The following is a 21,827-nucleotide window of genomic DNA, read 5'->3' on the forward strand; positions in this document are numbered from 1 at the left end:
TAGAAGCCTCATTTGTGCAGGCATGCAAATTCGTGCTCACAGGTTCAGCGAGGAAAACATTTTTCATGTAATTTGACTAAATGGTTGTGGGCATCACTGGCCTACAAAGTTAACCTTGTTTCTTTTGTATTTTTGGAGGAGCTGTCGCATTTGGTGCTCTGATTTCTGAAGCAGCCCAGGGGACTGCAGGCTCAGAAACCAAACATACTCCGTGGCTCCTAATGAGATGGCACAAATGAGGGACAGCACAAGAGATACATGCTTTGGAAAAAAAGAAAAAGAAATGTGGAAAAGAAACCCTTCATTTCTTATGTGTCATACAAATAGGTTCAGTAGTTCATGTCAGCAGAAACCAATTACTGTATATCTTCTCTACAGTCCTTTAGCAAGTGTTTCTTAATATATATAACTGTATCTTTGGATCATAACATGTTTATCAGCAGTTGAAGCAGAACAGTTATATACTTTAGTTTAAATACATTTCAGTTTTATAGCTGCACAATTAAGTTTGAGGAAAAATCCAAGGAACAATGATGCAGGTAATGAAGCTCTACATTAGCACTAACTCGAGATTATATATTTTCTTAAAAACTTGTTTTCTCTTACTGGTAGTTCCTCATAGAAAACTTCAATAGGTAACCTGGCAATGGACTGTTGAACAATCTACAAATTTTTCAGTTTTTTTTTTTTTTTTTTTTTAAAGCTTCATAATCAAAAACTACATATTTTTTTTTAAAGGTAAAGTCTTCATACATCAGCCAACATAAAGCTCAAACTGGTGCCTCAACAGAAACGACAGCTGTCACCACTGCCTCTTCTGACTCTGATGAACACATGCTTTATGCCAAAATGTTAGTTGCTGCACCTTATTAAAAGCTCTCACTTTGCAGATCCTTTATATATTTATTTTTATCTATGCATATGTTTTGTATACACTGAAAATTGTTGCAGGAAACATACATTGCAAACCTGGACCATTTTAAAAGGCATATGACCACACACTAAGCTCCAGTGATTGTATTGTATCACCTAAATTCTGACCACACTTGCTCTTTTGGTATCTGTCAAAATTATGTTAATCGAAGAAGTTTTATTGTTGGTCTGGAAAGAAACTATCTGGAGGTAGTCGGCTTCACAGTTTTCAACACAATACAAGCAGAGAAAACATGTCTAGGCCCTCAGTCCAACAGCAACTAAACAAAGACAACACTCAATGTGGCTACGCATGAGCACTTAATACACCTGGGTCTGTAGGTCAGCTGATAGGCCCAAGCCACTATCAGCGAGCCAAAAAAAAGAAGCAAAATCATTATGTGAAAATTGGCATGGGTGGTGGTTCAACAGCATTTGTGTAAGATCATTATAGATTTAAAGGTACAATGTGTAAAATCATGCTACTTGCTCCACATCCATAGATGGCTGCATTTCACTTCTCCGCCCCCTCCTCCCCTGCTCAATCCTGCCTAATCTCATAACAATAATATAAAATGGTTACAATATGGTGAACCGGTCGACGTGCATTCACTTGGTCTACTGGATCCATACAATCTCATTAGTTATAAAATAAGTTACTGACGTAACTAGCTGGGGAACAGCCGGGCAAAAATTGGCTAAATTCTACTCTGGCTCCGATCAGCATTGATGTAAACACAACACCCAGTTGAACCTGCTATTTTCTGCCACTTCTGCTGTAACGTCTCTCAGAGCACACAGACACAGGCCTGTCACCTGTCCAGCATGGTGCTGTTGAACCAGAAAGACTGCGGCTCTGCTGCACTCTGACACGTCTAAGTGAGCTGTGTGTCCTCTGTAACTGCATGTGTGTCCTCGGTCCAAACAGAAAGGCAAACTTGACTGGCAGTGGAAAAGGGGTCAGTGGGCTTTTGTTAGTGTGTTTACACGTGTTCAAAAAAGTTTATACCTGCTAATTTTGGTGGAAAATGGGTATTTATGAAAAGTTGTGAGCTCGGCATTAAACTACATCTCTTTATTCACCAAGAGCTGATTCCAACCGTGGAAAACCACATCGCTAGTCGGGAGCAGTAGTGTAACTTCAAGCTGTAGAAGAAGCTACACTGACTCACATAGCATCTAGCGTCACAAAGTGGTATTACAAGACAGGGTTAGCTGGTTAGCACGCTAATTTCAGTGGATCTCTCAATACAATTGAGACGGAGGTCATCATTACTGTGGCTCTTTCACACACCGTGTGATAGTGTTGTTAGTGTTCGTCTTTTTTTAACATTTAAAACTAAAATTCTGGCCAAATCTTACACATTGCACCTTTACTTGTGACGCCTAGACCTGGTGTATTCATGGGAACAGAATCAGCATCAGCAGAGTTGTCCTCTTAAGAAGACTGTGAGGCTGAAGAGAAACAGATTTCATTATGAAATAACCATTTATGTTTGACACATTGGTACAAATACATCTTCATTTATTTCACATACATATTTTTTTACTTTTACTTTTTGAAGTTTTCACAATCTAAGTGATTCAACAACAAAATGAGGAACTACCACAACAAAGTCCAAATTTCCTACTGGGCAAAATGATGCAAATGTCACTGTAGTAAAATTGACACATGTAGTTTGCCAACCAGCAAAGGTACAGTTAAAGGAATAAGAAGAGACAAAAATAGGACAAAAAGGTGGTTCATGTAGGTACTTGGTCCAATACTTGGTCATCTTTATGATGATCCAAGTGTTGTGTTAGATCCTGAACAGTGTTTGAAGACTGATTTTTGTAAAATGCTTAACATTTTTCTTTTTTTTTTCTTCTATTTTCATTGATAAATAATATATATTTATTTATATCTAGGAGTCAATTGGGGGAGCAGGGACAGATAATCACCCATAGAAGCCCTTACTGAATCCATGGAAACTGAAGTATGTTCTTGCTGAAAGTGGGGTTATATCAATTTTGGCTAATGCATCCCATGAATATTGCTATGAATAGTTCTTTTGAATGAATATGTACATACATGTACATAATGAAGCATTACGTACACATATGCAAAGTATTGAACATAGGAAATTATGGTCTGTTTCATTGATTTGTTCAGTGATTAAGCATGGCGCAAGACTAAACAAAGTAGGTTAATAGCTTAGATACAAATTTGTACTGTACATGGTTCAGCAGAGTCTGTAGATCCAACCCAAAACTGAAGGGTTCTTTTTTGGGCATATAAATTTCAAAAAGCTGATAAATGACACCTATTCCCTTCAGGTCCCCTTGACGGCAACACTTTTCACTCCTCATCCGTGTCGAAGAAGTTGCCCACTGGCAATTATGTAAGAGGATGTCCAACTATGCTTATCGGTATTTGAAACAGTATCCACGCATTTTGTAAAGATCCAGTGATTTAAAGTACTGCTCATCTTGTTATGCCCCAAATCATTTCACTACCACTTTCCCTGCATTGGGAAGTTCAGTAATCCTATTTGCAAAAAAATACATTGTTCTTTGGGCATTTCCACGATCCAGAATCTTGAATCTAGAAAAGAAGTCACATCATTTTCATGTTAAAACGACGAGGACCAGCTTGTCCCTCTGCCGAGTCAACGTTAGTGCCATTGGACTTTGACCGAGGCACATATTCAACATCTATGTTGTTTTTATGTTTTCCTTTGCCTCTGCTCCAAACAAAAAGGAGCAGGAAACAAAACAAGACCACTCCCAGGAACGTAAAACAACCCATAGCTGTTGACACCAGAATAGTCTTTAGGTCCAAACCGAGGGTCACACCGGTCGTCCCATTGGCAGTGGTATTGCTAGGATCTGTGTAGTACTGGGTCCTGTTAGCGTACAGCGATCCCAGACTTTTCACCGCCAATGAAGTCATCAGGGTGTCATTCCCAGCGGTGTTTGATGCAAGGCAAAGGTACACTCCGCTGTCTTGTACCTCTGCTGACTTGATCTCCAGTGTACCATTGTTGTGGACGGTTACTCTACCATGGCTCCTACTTGTCAGAACTCGTCGGCGTGGGGACAACCAGGACACAATGGGTCTTGGTGTCCCCTCAGCACTGCAGCGCAATATCGCCTGCTGGCCTTCATCCACAGTGATTGTTTGTGTTTTATTCTCACGAATTTTTGGCTTGGTGCATGTCACATAATAAGACAAAAGAGTCTCCTTAAACTCCTTAAAAGGCCTGCCGCGGATACCCTCAGGTGTGCTGCACTCCGGCTGCGAATCCCCAAAGAAGATGGAGTGCCTTTTTTGTAGGATCCACATGAGACGGCAGTCGCAGACTAAGGGGTTGTTGTCAATCAGAAGAACCTCCAGAGACTCAGGGGACTGAAAAACACCCTTTTCCAGTGTATCCAATCGATTGTGAGAGACATTAAGGACTTTAAGCCCCCGTAGGCCCTGGAAGGCATACGGTTCAATGGTGGTTAACTGAGCACCAACCAGATGGAGCTCTCGCAGCCGGACCAGCTCCATGAGCATCCCTCCTTCAATATGCCTTATGCGGTTGTAGGACAGGTTGAGGTGTGTCAGGTAGGGCAGATGCTTCAGGGCTTGGTAAGGGAAGGAGGACAAGTTGGTATTGGTTATAAACAGCATCGTCAGGTTTAGGCCATGCAGTGTATTGGCTGGCACATGGTCTAGCAAAGGCCAATTATCAATTTCCAAATGCCGCAGCCGGAACAGCTTTTTGAATGAGTAAGGATGCAAAGTGTTGATGCTGAGGTATCTTAGATGGAGGCTGACCAGGTTATGTAGGTGGGAAAGGGCCTCAGTGGGCACAACTGTAAGGTTGCATCTTTCTAAGGTTAGTATCTCCAGGCTTAAAAGTCCACTAAATGCACGGTGAGAAATGTAAACCAGATCGTTGTCACCCACTTCCAAAAACTTTAGATTGTGCAAGTCCTGAAACATGTAATCCAGAAGTATGACAATCTTGTTGTCACTTATATCCAGTCGCGTAAGATTTGTTAAACCTGCAAAGACGCCCAGAGGAATGAGCTTGATACGATTGCTCTTGAGACTGAGCGAGTGCATGTTAAACAGGGCATTGAAAGCTCCAGGCTCAACATAACTGATGATATTTCCACTAAGGTCAAGTTCCTCCAGCCCAGGAAAGGCAACAAAGTCATCAGGATTGATCATTGTCAGCTTGTTCTTACTCAGGTCCAGGATCCTGGTCTCTGTTGGGATGCCGTCCGGGATAGTGGGCATGCGCTTGCGGTGACAGACAACTGCCTTGCTCTGTGCCGAACACTCGCAGCGCGAGGGACATCCCAGGGTAGAACCCACAAAGACAGCCACGAGGGCCAGTCCCAGGAATGGCTGCCTGCATGAGACGACCGTGTGCAGCATGACTTTGCTCATACAGTCGACCATTCTGTCACGGTTCTGCAAGAGAAAAAAAAAGAACAAAGAGAAACAAAAGTTAGTAAAACACTCAGCATGGACCTTGGTGTAGCTATGTTCAAGTAGAATAATTTAATAACATGGCAGGACTCAACCTGCTGTGGAGAAAAATTGATTCATCCGCTCTTGTCACAGCAGACTGGATAGACCTTGCCGCACACAAATATCTCATTTCTGCCATCCTCTGTCCATCTTGTTGTTTATTCAAATACAGGCACACAAAGCTGCTGGGCTCCAAATTTAAGATGGGCATCTCCTTGTGTTTGAATTAAATAATTTCTTTCTCTCTCACTTTTTCAGTCACACCTCAAATTTGTCTGCTGTCTTTGTTTTCCCTTCATCCATGGGATACTGATCAAGGCACAACAGTGCTGCTTAAAATGCTTCCCTGGTGAGTGTTGGCAGCTAGTTTGATTTTCACCCAAATCAAATCAACTGTTTAATGAGTACCAAGAGTAACTTTTGCAGCTCAGTGTATAACTTTTTGTTGTCCACAGGAAGAGCTCTGATCGTGTTTCCTGCAAATCTGCAGATCAGGGTGACTGAGTAAACATGTCGCGTCTCTCCTATACATATTGTATTTTCACACACATATTCTCCTTCTTTCTCTGATTCTTGTACATAATGATGATATTCAAAAGTCTGAGGAGCTCTAAAAGTGTAAGACCACTGTGGTCTTAGACTTTTGGACCCACTGTGAATAAATAAGATGAGAAATATATCTGGCATTTTGGTACATTAAAAACACAGCCCGGTCCATTTCATATCTATTTATGAATGCTGGTTTTTCACCCATAGGTCTATTCATATATATCATATAAGCACATGGAGATGAGCAGATATATGAACTGAATGCACTGCTTGCCACAAACAGACTGGGTGACAGGTTGCAAAGACTGCAAACCATCCCTGCCTCATTTGGTGTGTCATGGGCTGTGCTAAATTTAAATGGTGAGAGGAATAATCAGAATTTCTCTCCAGGCTCTTAATATGCTAAGAGATTATGGAGCAAAGATAATGTGATGGAATATCCATAAGGAGAAACATTATGTAAACGTAAGAAATCAATTCAAATCTCCAAAAAAAAAAAAAAAAAGAAAAAAAGAAAAAAAAAAAGAAGGTACCAAGCACCTAGTGGTTTTGTGTAAACTTGGGGTATCAAAATTTAAGACAAACAATTCAAACAGTGCATCACTGTGCACAATAAAAGTATTTGTCCTCATACATTTTACATTTCAAAACCAAGTGTCACCACATTCATCGTAATTGATCTTAACAAACCAAACGTAGCCAAAGGCAGTGGCTTAAATGAGTCACAGGATATTTACATTTATTCCCATTTCTGTCATACAAAATTTAGATAGTAAGTGATGCTCTGATTTTCTCCTGTATTTATGTATGCCATTGGCTTCCTTTTTTAAGATAAAATTTGCAAATATTTGTATATATTGATGGCATTTATGGGCACCTGTTACTGATTTTCCCATTTTTATATCTTTAACTTCTCTTTTCACCAATTTGCCATAAAACGTAATTGCTATAGTTAGTTGGCACCATATGGCTGGCTCTCCATTGCTGCTGACTTGTGAAACATTGCCAAATGTGCATAGGCTTATTTAAGTGTTCAACAGCTTTCTTACATTTGGAATGTTAAGCTAAATCCTTACTCTCTGCTTTAAAGGCAGTACCCTTCTGTCTTATGCTCAACATTTGTGCTAACATTGTAACTGCCTGAACGTGACCTTGTAAAGCACCTGTGCTATTGCGTCCATCGAACCTGGCTATTGGCCTTGCATGTTGTGATGCAATATGGGGAAAAAAAGGCACATTACTGGAATTTTTTTTACTTTGTTTTTTCAAGGTTGCCCTGTTTTATACTCAGTAGGGCTTGGCCAATATTTTGTCAGTTCACCCAGAATGCTTGGTCAGTTTCTTAGTCATCCAAGATACTTTTCTACTGCCTGATTTTGAGGCAGAGTAATACACCTGTTCACATCAACCCAAAGTAATTATTCTCAGCAGTCAGGTATTGAAAAAAATACATTACCCAATATAATATCCAATTCTAGTTCCTTCTGTAACAGTCAATAAATTAAGCCAATCAATTACTTTGTTTAACGCAGGGTTCAATAAAACAATCCTAAATACACGTGGCCAATGTGATTGTGTCGCTCATGCAGCATGCACACACACACACATCTCTGGACAGAAGATTTTTCTTGAGTCCTTGTGTTTTTGCAGATTCTTCCCGCATAATAACTGCCTTATGCACAAATTCGCTGTCCACATGAATTGCAGCACCATATGATTCGATGGTTGGCTAAGAGGGTGTCTAATCAGGATAATGATTAGATGTCTTTGTACCAGTTTGTAATCAGAGTAAGAGTGAGCCTGTGATGTGACCTCCTCACCTGGGCACCACTGAATGAGAGTACCATAATGCAAGAGCATCATTAGTAGCACATGCTGAAGTGTCCTGTGCAGTAGCAAATGCTGCACAGAATTAGTCAGATGCCCTAGGGCAACATCCACTAATAAAATCCCAGCTATCTGCTCATGCAGGGTAGATTTCTGTGTGTATATGTGTATCTCACTGCTGGATGCGTTGATTATTCTCATTTCTTTATAATTTCCCTGATAATTTAACTGTGAACAACACGTTATGAATGTGCCCTATGTTTTATGCAGATTTGTACTGACAGTTTGCTGCTTGAGCAGTTCAAGGAAACTTTCTCAAGACAAAATAAAGGATGGTAAATTCTATGACGTATAATATTCAATAGTTACAGAAAAAAACACATTTGAATTTCACCTTGTTTTTTCAGCCTTTAAAGAAAAATCTATTTCAACAACATTAGAAAATTGATTTAGCAGTGTGTTTCTTGTATTTCTGAAAACAACTGGTTCTATGCTAACAATATGACATCAAGGTAAGAGTATGATGGTAGAAGAATCTATTCAGATATAGTCTGACAGTGGTTGCCTTTTATCAATTGTTCTTCAGGACCAAAGGGCAAAACAAGCAAAAACAACCAATATCTCCACAGAGATCCTGTTATAGTGGTGGAAGGTAACTAAGTACTTTTACTCAAGTACTGTACTTAAGTACAATTTTGAGGTACCTCCATTTCTATTACTTTATACTTCTACTCCACTATTGCACTTTATGTGACAGTCACAGTTACTCATGTTTCCTACCTCAATAATCATTTCATAAAATTCTGCTTCCGCATTAATGCATAAATAACAATCTAGTAATATAACACGATAATATATGGTTACAGGTGTCATTTTTCTACAAAACTAATACTTTTAGTTTTGATACTTTAAGTACATTTTGCTGATAATTATTCTATTCTTTTAACTAAGTAGGATCTTTTATATAGGACTTGTAATGTAGTATTTTCTTATTGTTCTATTGGTACTTTTAGTTAAGTCAAGAAAAAGAAAAAAGAGTTAGTACATACATGTATTGTAGCCACAACATAAAATGGAAAAACATTTATGGGCTTTGTCAAAAAATGTTTCTGAATCACACTGACAATCAGAAACTGATCTGAGGATATCTGCAGGTAAATTTATTTAAATATTATAATTTTTTTTTTTTTACAATTTTTCCCAACGTTTCCATTTTATCTGGAAATTCTGGACATTTCCATTGACATTCAGTAACAGTCCTGTGAAGGCAGAAATCCTGCAGTGCACAGTGAGATAAGACAGCATAGTAAAGGTGTTTTTATAATGTGGCCCCTGACCCACATTAGTGCAGGGTTGGATCCTGAGAGTGGGATGATAACAGCTAATGGTGTCTGACTCAGCATAAATCAGTGAACAGCCATTTCACAGGGGTGCTGCGGTCGCCTGCACAATGCCATCATCGTGAGCACATGTACACAAGTGGCCTGACGTGAAGCTCAAACTCACTTTTCCTGAAATCATGATTTTCTCTTCCACTGTGACAAATACAGTATATGAGAATATATTTGTCTTAACCCATTTTTTTTTCCGAAGCATACAGTCTTCTATTCTCATCACAAACTCATTTCCATTTGAATCACTGAAAACACATGGGGCTCTCCTATCCCATGATGCTGCTCTTTACTTTTCAACACAGCCCTGGGCTACCTGGTACGAGGATGAGTAGGGATACGGTTGGGTCTTCAGCTGAGTGGCAAAACACAGTCCTGCACGTGCTGCTAGTCATGATTCCACAAACATGTCTTCCTCAGCTCTCTGAAATGCCTTTCATGTGTAAGAAATTGCTTATATTTCATCTTCAGCTTCACTCTTACATAACTCCACCAAATACAAGCTAATTTGTCACATCTCCTGTCGGACTGATGTAGCTTTGTGTAGCTTCGACCGCTGTGCTCTTGACTTGGTGTCTAGGTGACTGAACACCACAAGAGGTTTTATCAGACAGAAATCTAGAGGTGAGAGTGAAGGTACTGTATTCAGGAGATTGCAATCACTCCCCAGGCAGTCGAGTGATATCTTCCCTGGGTCATCGCCGAATTTCTGTCTGTATCTTTCTCTCTCTGACTCTTTCTTTTTGTTCACCCCCCCCACTCTATGTATACCTTATCCATATGTAGAATTGTATCACTGTTTATCACTTTTTTGTGCTACTGTTTTGTGTCACACTGTTGCTTATACTCTGGCTGTTTATCATAAACTTTATGATTTGATGTTTGTTTCCACACTGTCACCACAGGCCAAGTGAGTGCTCAAACCCACATAATGATGGCGTCAGTGTGTAACCAACAAATGGATATGCAACTTTAAAAGCAAGCAAATAACATTTACTTTTAAAAGTGGTAAATGACCATGCTCATAATTAACCCTGTTAACAAGTTTCACTAAAACTGTGGGTGTATGATAAGCACAGAATGGAAACAATACAGCAAATACCATGATCGTTAAAAAGTAATTATTTGTAGTGGTAATGTGATGACAATTCAAATAGCAGTAAGTGTTTAAGATTGAATATTTTGTTATTTTAAAACTAAAATGTGAACAGACAAAGAAATGCACATTTAGTGTGGTAATTCTGTTGGTTTTTCATACTTTTACAGTGATTTTGTGTCATAATATTGTGACACATATGCTGAAAAGTCCTGCAGTCAGGACATTTAATTCGGAGTAAGAGGTGATTTTAGAATGAAAGCTTGACTTTTATATGTATTTATTCATTAATCCTCTTTTATGGGAAAAATCTACAATACAGTCTCAAATTTCAGTCGATGTTCTGCTGTGTTCTTTTTCTTTACTGCATTTTAACAGTATTTGTGCATTCATCCACACAAAATAAAGGCAACTCAAATGAATATATGTATGGTGATTTTAGATACTGCACATACAGACTACAGCTGTGGTCATCAGCATACACATTCCTGTAAGCTCCTCTGAGGTACAGCCAGAAACTCCACAGAAACATGGTAGTTGATTTTCTTTTAATTGGAGCAAATTGAATCAAGCAATCACGGGTCAGTTTGCTCATCAGTGTCTCTTTCCCTGCTGGGCAGTGTGGACACCCACTACTCGTGTTTGATTTCAAATTATTTACCAACTAATTAGCCCCACAGCTCCAATATGAAGCGAGTATAATTATGCAAAATGATAAATTAAGTCACTCAATGGTGGACCTAACTGTAAAGGAGGTCAGCTTCTTAGACAACAGCACGATCTCGGCAATGGAGGGTTTAAGGTCTGACTTAAGATCTGATGCAAACATATTGAGTGTATCTTGAAAAACCACGGTTAAGTTGTACATACGTATTTAAGGAGCACAAAGTGTTTAAAAATCATGTTTTGAATCTATTTGAATGCAGGTCATAAGAGCATGTCACCTATTCATCCGTTAAAGGATTATCTAAGCAGTCAGTTCAAGTGAAAACATGAAAATCAAAGTTGGCATAATACATTTTTTTGCACTAGCAATGACACTGTATGTCACTGGTCAACTTTGGAACCACTACATCCTGTTTACACTTAGTCTCTTAAGCCATAATCCTGAAAAGACTATTGGTTGCAAACATTTTGCTCTGGCTTTCATCTAAGGGGTAAGTTTGCACACCCTTTACAACGTTTACAAGACACTTCTTATTTTGCCCAAGTAGTTTCAGGATTTAGATAACAACTTGGTCTCTGTGCAATCAACCAATAAAAAGCCACTTGTGAAATTGGCCTGCCTCTATCTCCTCTGGAAAGGTTTTCAGACTGTGTTTGATGTAGCCCCCAGGCACTGATCATTGAACATAATGTGATTCCTCTTCACACAGAAAAGCCTCCCAGCCTTTATGTTGGATGGTGGGAGACAGTTGCTTTCTCTACCCGACAATTATCAAGACCCCTTAAAAAGCATAATCAATGCGTCAAATTTTGATATTTTGACTTGAAAGACGGCTCCGGAGGAAGAGCCACTCTGAAAGGCAGGAAAAAGAGGAAAATTAACTGTGTGCTGGAGCAAAGATGCAGAAGGAACAGGACTGTGTGAGGAATAAAGCAATAATAAAAGCAACATTATGTGTAATCATGCAGGGAAAGAAAGTGTTAGATACTGGGTGCAGCAGTTATAGAGCAAGCGCTTTTGTACTTTAGCATCTGACATGGCTGCCCTCATGTCAGTGGGTCCCTGCATAAGCACTATATTCATCAAATCCATTTAAGATAGATAAGATAAAACCATGTCATTGCTTTGACATGTGCATTGTCTACTGCACAGTGTAAACACTGCTATTTGCGCTGGTTAATTAAAGTCTGCGCGGTCAAGAGATGGTTAATTTTTGTTTTCTGAAAACAGCAGAGGACATGCAAAAGCACAGTGTTGGATGTCTTCATTTCCCAGATAACTACAAAAATAACAGTACATCCTCACAAGGGTCACTTTAAGGGAAAATTATTAAATCATCATTTTATTTTAATGAGGCTTATATCTTATAATGATGCTCCCCTGAAGGAAAGATGTTATTAACTTGCAGGTTAGTTCATAGTCGGAGCATGCAATTAACCCACCTTTTCAAAAGAGCATCGACGAGTAATCAAATGGGATCATAATGAGAGGGAAGAGACTGCAATGCTCTTTGCCTTATCCATTATTGAGAGGATCTTTGTAAAGGCCAGTGAGGCTTTAAGGTGAGCCTGCCAACATGCAAGATGACACTGTACTCCTTTAATAAACCACTGTCAGTTTGATTTTTCATGCAACAGAATGCCTCCTCCGGATGTGATCTGGATACGATCGAACAACTCAGCCTCCAGTAATTTTTCCAAATGCAAATAATTAAGACAGCAGTGTTTCTAAAGGTGTGTACACAGATGGCAGTAGAACAATCTAAAAACCCTTGTTGGTAACTGTTTCATTTTCACCACTGTTTTCATAAACGAGATGTGGCAAACTGTATAATTCATTAACACACACTGCAGGAGCAACATGATCACAGTCACATGATCAAGAGTTTTGGGACCTAAAGCACTTAACAGTGAGGATCAACAGCCTTGGGGCAATAACAGGCTTCCGTGCACAAATTGCCCTTCTGCTTGGCTTGCAGTGCGAAGTCAAAGCCCAATTAATCCGTGTTAATTAGAGATAAACTTGGTAGATTGAGTCAGTTGCTCTTTTCTGTGTCTGATAACCCTTGGTTTGGGAAAGAGTCAAAACGACCGCATCAAACATCCGGATCTCGATTCATCCGGTGGGAAAAGCCTCTCAGAGAAGAGAGCTAATCCTATGTTTAATAGCTATTAACAACTCTCATTTTTGGAGACAGGAAGGAGCTTGTAAAAAGGTAACAAAACTTGGTAATTGAATGTGTGAGTGAATAAAAATACAGTGGAAGAATATGAGAGGAATTAACACGGGAAGAGAGAATTATCATTTCATTACATTTACAAAGTAGCGAGTGAAAAATAATCAACCAATTTGTCAGTTCATTACATAGCAATGCCTTATGTATTAACATTTTTATTGCAGCATATTTTTCTGACTTAAATGACACCCACACTCCACCCCCATTAAACTCATTCAATATAAACATTAATGCACCCACATATTGTTAGTGAGGTGACGTTATTGTGCTTTATCGTACCACTTAAGCAGGTCAGAATGGTCTCCAGAGAAAAGTCTGTGTTCTTTCACCGTGACAAGGACGTTCAGGACATTAACGGGAGCAAATAGTCTAAGTAGGTGCAAATTGCCCAAAGGATAGACAGTATTACAGATGTGTTTTCTAAAAGATGTGAAGCACTGGACTGCCTCTTATCTGATGACAAAGAAATGTATGGCCAGATATGGCCAAATGGCAGAAAGACTGCCACCCATTCACATTTAACTGATCCCATGTTAACTGTTGTACATTTTGTTTATTTTTTAATAACTGGTGCATATCATTAGATATTTGATTAGCTAAGTATTTGGGTTGGAAAAAATTTGTGACCAAAATGGAAAACATGAGTGTGACCAAAAAAATAAATCTGCCTTATATTAGCTTCTTGCAGATATATTATTATTAAGATACACGGTCCTCTAAAGCTTCATAGTGCTCCATATACACTAATCCACACACCATACATCACATAAAGGAAAAGGTGCTCTTATCACTGTTATACAGTGAATTATTAACCAAATTTAAAGTGTCCTCAAAGTTTCCTCATTTTATATTTTTATGTGAAAAAGGGGGATATTGGCCGAGCCATTAGATCGTTAATAGGTGTTTTACCCCTTGAGGTTATTATTATAGTGTTTTAGTACTATAATTAGTATTGGCCTCAAAAATTCAGAAATAGTTGGCCTCTAAAAAGCATAAAAAATTGTATTATATTTATTATATTCAATATTATAATTTACAATGACTGATATAAATCATACACATTCACCTGTAAATATCTTGGATGCTACATAGCCACCTCTTTTATCTGTAACATGACATGCAGCTGATTAACATCTCTGTTGTTTTCAATACCCACAACGTATTAATATTCCACTTCACTAAGAACAGCCAAGCCCCCACACTCATTACTCATGGTAACCAGCAATATTTTTAGATAATGAAAACAGATCTGTCATCACCTGCACCCTGATCACCTCTTTGACTGATAATGATAATGTGTACAACATACACACAATGCATATGTAAATCTATTATAGGAACAGTAAATATAACAAGTAGCTCACTAAGCTTCACTGGCTCTATTGACTGAAATATCAGCAGCTACACCAGAGACCAGAATGTGTGTCATACAAATATTACACAGGTATTTACGTGAGTGAGTGCAAGTATATTATTGATTAATTATGATAACAAACCGCTCAAAGCTAGGTATGCAGAAATCTAAAAACAAACAAACAAACAAACAAACAAACAGAACACAGCCGCCCTCCTGCAGCTCTCACCTCCTGCCTATATGCATGCACTTCATAGATGCATGCAACACAATAGAGACAGCCACAGCTCTGAGCCTTTAGCTGCAATCAGCAGAAGGCTAACTACTAGCAACATAGCCACTCATTGCCTGCTTTCATGGTAAATCTACCTACCCAACCAACCACTAGAACACATTTAGATATGGCAGGAAAATGAAGTTACCAACACATATCCATCTGAAGGGATGTGCGCACACATCTGCATTTGTAGAACAGCCAATAGGAGTGCTCTCTCTCTCTCTGAAAGGACCTGCGGTTCGTCAGTCTCCTGTCACAGGCTCAAGCCTTTTTTAAAAGGCTGAAAACAGAGCCTGAGGAAGTGCAGACGTCTAGTTTGCTCTCACACCACTTAGAATATTTGCCCACTGACTTCAAAAAATGACTTCCTACCTCAGCTTTAACTACAGTATCTACACACAGTGTTACAATGTACAGCTAACACAAAGCATGATTCAGGTTTGACATTTTTCATTTCACATTTCAGGCAATGCTACTGTGATAAGTCAGTGACGCCTAAAGGGATTTTCTTTTTTCCACCTGGTGCCCCTACAGAGAGATTAAGCCACAACAGCCACCCTAAAGCTGTGAGGAATGCTGCGTCTTGCTCATGGGTACAGCTAGCTGTGTGCACATGCTTGCCAACAAAGACTTGGACCAGGGAGCAGCGGGTGTTAAAGACCGGCTCCCTAAATCATGCCTGACTGCCGCCAGTAACAGGTATAGAGAGGATAAGAGTCAGACAGGAAATGACGAAACCAGCTCCTTTAGTCCTTCCGTTAATCTTCTCTTTCCACAATGACTTTATCATAAACTTGGATAATCATTTTTGTCACTGATAGCGTACATTTTCACTGACCTAGACTGTATACCTATTGAGCCTCATGTTTACAATCTTTTTTGAAGGGTAAGCAGAACCTTAAATGAATTTCTTCCTTCTCTGGAACTGTGAAGCCTTGTGAGATAAATTGTGTGGACTGATTAAAATGCATCTGCAGCAGCGCCGTTAACACGTTGTGTGGGCTCCTGAGAGCCCTTGTGGATTCGCTTCTTGCACCCCCCCCCCCCCCCCCCCCCCCCCAACCCCTCCACGTCTGGACAGCCTACATCAGGTCTGAGTCACAGGGTGTTTCATCGGTACTATGACTCAAATAAAGAGACAGTTTAAGGTGGTTGGCAAACCCCTTTACCCCTCTACCCACACACCTCACTCTGATCTAAATTTACATCTAAAGGCTTTCATAAAACTAAATATACCAAGCAGCATTTACAGCCAGAAACAAAAGACAGAAAATGCTTCATGGTTTAAAAAAACCAAAAAAAAACCCAACTATATCAACAATCAGCCATAATAAAGGAGGACATGTACTGCTGACTCTATAAATGCCTGTAGCAAAAATTCAGCAAACAACAAACAGTATTACTGCAGCATAATGAAAGCATCACGCTTCCCATTGCCAAAAGTGCATCGGCTTAGACCAAGTCCTGTGCTGAGAGAATGCTTTTCACAGTTACGATGAGACACTGCAAACATCTCATTGCCATACTAATAAAATGACTCCATATTCATTTAAAACATGATATCGTTACATTTTACACAAGCTTTAAGAATTTCTCACAGCACCCAGTATTGTCATTTGTGCGTTGAGCATCACTCTGCACACATCGTCTTCAGCACACCCATGACTGATCACTTGGAAAGTATTTTATGCCCAAAAACAGACATACAAATGCAGAGATAAAATTTTAAACATTGTTTTGTAAGGAACAGAAATTATTCATGACATTCGCTGAAAGGAACACATGCAGCTCTGACATACCCATGCATCTTCCTGATGTCCCAACAGTGTTTCCGTATACTTGGCAGGAAATCTTGTATAAATATGTGCGAGACGTCTCTCCATCCCTTCCTCCAAGCCAAAATTGACTCAAAACTTTGTGTCTCAAATCTAATTCTCATATGTTATTATTTCCTGTGCATGCGATGCTTGTTCCTGTGTGTCCCTCTCTTTGTCTTCTCCTCTCTCCCTCCTCTTCGGTTTTCTCTCCCCTCACTCAATCAGGAGATCTGGCCTCTGACCTAGCAGCTCAATGCCATTATGCTCCTTTCAATTGTGTAGCTTGTAGAACCCCTGAAAAGACACTGTAGCCTTATGCAGTCCTTAAAATCAACTCTTTGTATCTGCTTGTATGTTTTCTCTCTCACATAGTTTGAGTTACCTGCTGGTGTGAGAAGAGAATAAAATATTGAGGATTAACGGATACATGATTATGTAGCTTTACAGTGGTCTTTCAAACAGTTTGGAGAAAAGTAATGGCATATTGATTGACTCCAACTGATCTATTATACGTTCGCATCCCACATCCAAATCAAATTCTTAAACAAAAGAAAGAACCTTATCAGCAAAGATCCAGAGGATTATGCAGTGTTGATATTGACGACCCATGCAGTTCACATTTTCACCATCAAATGAATTTCAGCACAACCTCTTCATATATGTTTTATATGCACTTTGTTCACTGTTGATCTGTTTCTCCATATATTTAATTCTATTATTGCTATTTCGGTGTATTGTGCATATACAACATCTATTATATGTTGTGCCCATCCTGGAAGAGAGATCCTTTCTTTGTTGCTCTTTTCTCTTCATTTTTTTTTTTTTGCTTTGATTTTTATTTAACAAATTATTCAGGATCCCAGAATAAAAGGTGTTGTAATGAATGTTTTCTACATTGTTAAACCTGTTGAGGCATTTACAAATAACATTTACTTGACTTTTGGATTCAAATCTTGAAAACAGTCTTGTATTCAGACTACTTTACCATCCTACTCAGTTAAGGCCAATTTCCTAAAAATTATAAAAATAAATCATATTTGTTTATGAGACAGAAAATTGAATGTATTCATTTTAAAGATTACTTTTACAGGTAGACATACAACATGTTCTAAATGTCCCATGTTGTTATCCAGTCTGGAAGGGTCATTTGCTACATTTAGTAGTGATTGTAAATTATAGATGGTAGGAAACAAAGCACATATTGAGATTTTTTTGTGTGCATATGAAGACAGAAAGCTTGGCTATCACCAGTGGCACTGCTGTTACAAAGAATGAAAAGCAATGATAAGGAAAATAGACAAATTAGAGTTGCAGGGAAAATGAAAATATGAGGATTTGATGCTTTTCTTTGTCATGTATGACAGTAATTTATGTATCTTTGGGTTCTACACACAGTTGGTCCAGTAAAACTAGACATTTGCAGAATAAATAACAGTTACATTTTTTTCTTTCTTTTTTTTCTATTTTATAATTTTCTGGCATTTCTGACACATTGTCAAAACAGTTAATTGACTAATTGAGAAAATAAGGAGATTAATTGATGAGAATAATTGTTATTTGCATCCCTAATACACTTGACTTCCCTAAAGCTGTTCTAATCTGATGTTATTAGTTGAGTACATAGCTGAGGTGAAATAATAAGGCGATTACAAATGTGTTATGATAAGCGTAAGATGTGCTATCACAGTGTTTATGTTATTAATGCTAATGTTATTTCATTGCATACGATTTCTATCGACACACATTTAGCAGTGAGCGGCATAACATTTCCTTTTCAGAAGCAAATTTAATGCTGCTGATTTAAATATAACACTGCATATACAAAAACACAGGTGGCATTGCCTCAAGACCTCACAGTATCATCACTACCCAGGGGAATTCATCCAACAGGGCTAATACACCGGCAGTTATGGCTGAAGACAGAGGGTTTACAAAGGGTTAATGGACTCTCTGGGGACAAATCAAAGCCAGCGTTTGAGTGATTTGACTGTTTTTATAGCTTGCTGTTATCAGCCATCCAATACGGTTCTCCAATGGGATTATGGTCCATGCAAGGATCACAAAGCCTTATTGGATATTGATCAGGTCACATGATTCAGTTGTTGTAGAAAAACAGCAACAAACTAAAATAAAAGCTACAGCAGGTGGTGAAAGATAATGTCCAAAACGACCGTCCTGCTGATTCTTGTCTGGAATGTCTCAGTCAATATTGCATTTATAGCACTTCATGCTGTTCACTTCCACTTCAAACGCTGTGGGACAGGTTTCCTAAAGCTCTCATCATGTTTAGAATATCAGTGAAATTGTTTGTCATCATATTCCACCCCTCATCTATTCCTGGTCCTCTCCCCGACAGCTATAAATTCCTTTACAGAAATAACAGTTTTACAATGTAGTATATGTGATCATATTCAAAATTCTATAGTAATTCAGAGAAGGTATGATGACACATTTATACAATACTATCTTTCCATTTCGATTCCCATTTACAATTAATACTTGTAATGACCTTTAACAGCCTTTAACAGAGCTGATACTTTTGTAGGAAATAACCAGCACTTCTCATTTCTCATCACTGTCAGACAGAAGTGACAAATAATGGTTTGCTACTGAGCTGAATATTCAGTCTTTAATTTTGTCACCTTTATTCATACTCACTTCTTTACTGTCACATTATGATTAGAGCTGCCCAATAAATCTGCCAAGTTAATATTGTCATGATATAATTTGTCAACCAGAAAATTTAATTTTCCACTGAACTGTTCCTTCAGCACATACCCTGTTCGCAAAAAACCCCACAAAAAACAATTTAAGAGATATATAGATATGTATTCATATAAAAATATAAAATATATGCTGGTCAATATACTATTAATGGATTTTTTTGTAAAAGAGAGGGGGAATAAAAGGGTTGAGCTGAAACATGTAATCAATTGAAAAATTGATAGAAAATGAATCAGCAACAATTTTAATGATCTCTTCTCAAATGTGAGGATTTGCTACTTTTTTATTTTTATATCATTGTGAACTAACTATCTTTTACACTGGACTATTGGTTAGAAAAAAGATGACAACAGAAGATGTCACCATGGCAAATTATAATGGGCTTATTCCATTATTTTCTAAAATCATTCATCGAGTAGATAATCAACAGATTAATCAATAATGAAAATGATTGTTGGTTGTAGCCCTAGTTTACATGTGGTTAAGTTCTTAATTTTTTTTCAGACCATCCACTACCAGAGGTTGGATTTGAACTGGATCCCAAACCTTTGTGCAGTGATGATCTTGCAAGATTTCCCTCATAAAACGAAAGTAATAAATAAAAAATTGCTGCATATGTCCCTTTAACAGGATTTGTGCTAAAATGTAATGGGTTCTTCTGTGGCCAATGCCCCATCCCTCCAAGTTTGGTACAGATTTATGACAAACAATAAAACAAACAAACCAACAAACAGACATGGGTGAAAACATAAGCTCAGTAAGTAAGTAGGTAAATAACTACAAAACTATTTATCATTATTCATAACCTTCCATGCTCTGATTGTCTTTTGATTCACTTGACAATCCATGTCTAGAAGCTGCATTCAAGAAGTGACATCTGTAGTATGTATGTCACATACTAAGTCATTTGAGTGCTCGCTACAGCAATGAGAGCCACAGCTTATTTCTCCCCAGTTCTGATGTATTGCCCTCAAGAAACAAGCCTAACTTGAGCAACAAAACATACCCTTCATCTATATTTAGTTGTATGATTAATTATCCTACCATGATACTTTCCCCATACTTTTAAATAATTCATGAGGTGAGTCCTGGGTGGTCTCTCTCTGTATCGTTCACAGATCTCTCATTTGGAGTTATGTGGGGAAGGGAAGTGGTGGGAGTAAAATGAATAGACAACAAGAAAAGATAGGGATCTTTGAGTTTGAGTACTGATCTGTCAGAGCTGCTTGTCAAAGGCAATAGCCACAGGCTGCGTTCAGTCAAACGCGTGTGAGCAGGAGAGAATTTGCATTGCCAGTAGGCACTCAGGTAATGTCACTGTTTAAAGAATGTTGACTTGCGACAACAGTACGTAACAATGTAGCTAGAATTTAATCAAAATAAACATGTTCAAGTTTAATTAAATTGTATTCTCCATTTCAGATTGCCTCCAGTACAAACACTGGAGTAAGATTTCCAGACACAGTTTAAGTAACTTTGGAAATATTCAAAGTGGGGAAGTTTGTACAAGTGCAAAACTATGAAAAATCTCAGCTTTGTTAAATCTAAATCCAGGTTTGATGCAAATGGCCATCCTTGGGTATCTGTCATTATAACAAACTGAAACATATTTCCTGCTCATTTGACTCCCTTGGGTGTTGGGTGTCTGAGGCAGGGGAGCACCCTAAAGGATTTGGTAGCTCACCTTTAGAATCTCAAAAGTGTATTTGTGATTATAGCGACTAATGTCACTGAATCTTCTTAAATAAAAGATTAAATCTGAGGCAATTTTTTTGATATTGTGAAATAAAAAAGTGTAATAATTGTAATTCAGCTCTAAAAAAACTTAAACTTGTATTAAAATATCACTGATTATTATAATAGAAGTAATAATTTCAGTGGGAACAAAATTGTCTTCAATTTTTTGGCACGGCAATCTGCAACAAAAACAAATAGCTAAATAGTTTTATGTACAGTATATAGTATATCAAACAGTCTAAACAGTCTTCACTTTCTCTCACTCTCCCCCTTCATTCACTTTATTCTGTCTCATGTCTCCTTAAAGATGTTTGCTTCGTGAGGGAGGAGCAGTGAGTAAGCATTTAGATCCATGCAGGGACTCTTCCTCACTACACTGCAGCAGTTTGGCTAACAATAGCCCTGGGTGATTAGTTTAAGCACTTGGAAAGGGGTGGTGGTGTGGGAAGCTGACATTTCAACAGTAGGTCTACAAAGGCAATGTGATCTAGGTAGCTACAGTGACTGAAATATTTTATGTGTGTAATGTGCACCTCAAATCTACAGTAAGGGAGATATAAATCAAACAAAAGGTTCCTCAAAGAATACATATGTACGTTGCTGCTTTCATAAAAATCCAGGAACATAACTGGAACAAGGCACAGTGAGAGTCAATAGTTATTGCTATTTAATGCAAAGTCAACCAGACCAATGTTCAGTTCCAGACACAAAAAAGGATTTGAATTGAATA

The 21,827-nt window shown here is 38.4% G+C and overlaps 1 protein-coding gene across 8 annotated transcripts in view; it reads right to left on the reverse strand.

The window, feature by feature from the left end:
- Positions 1-2,420: 2,420 nt before the first annotated feature.
- lingo2 (leucine rich repeat and Ig domain containing 2) overlaps positions 2,421-21,827 on the reverse strand; it is a 197,827-nt gene continuing 178,420 nt past the window's right edge. For all 8 annotated transcript variants that reach the window (XM_071457480.1, XM_071457479.1, XM_071457478.1 and 5 more), the window contains one exon: positions 2,421-5,362. In XM_071457480.1, coding sequence (XP_071313581.1) covers positions 3,509-5,350 — 1,842 coding nt within the window. In that variant the 5' untranslated portion in view covers positions 5,351-5,362 and the 3' untranslated portion in view covers positions 2,421-3,508. The remainder of the gene's footprint in view (positions 5,363-21,827) is intronic.

Source organism: Trachinotus anak, unplaced genomic scaffold, assembly GCF_046630095.1.
Source record: "Trachinotus anak isolate AG129_WGS33_773 ecotype Australia unplaced genomic scaffold, CSIRO_AGI_Tana_v1 ptg000021l, whole genome shotgun sequence".
In the NCBI taxonomy this organism is placed as follows: Eukaryota; Metazoa; Chordata; class Actinopteri; order Carangiformes; family Carangidae; genus Trachinotus; species Trachinotus anak.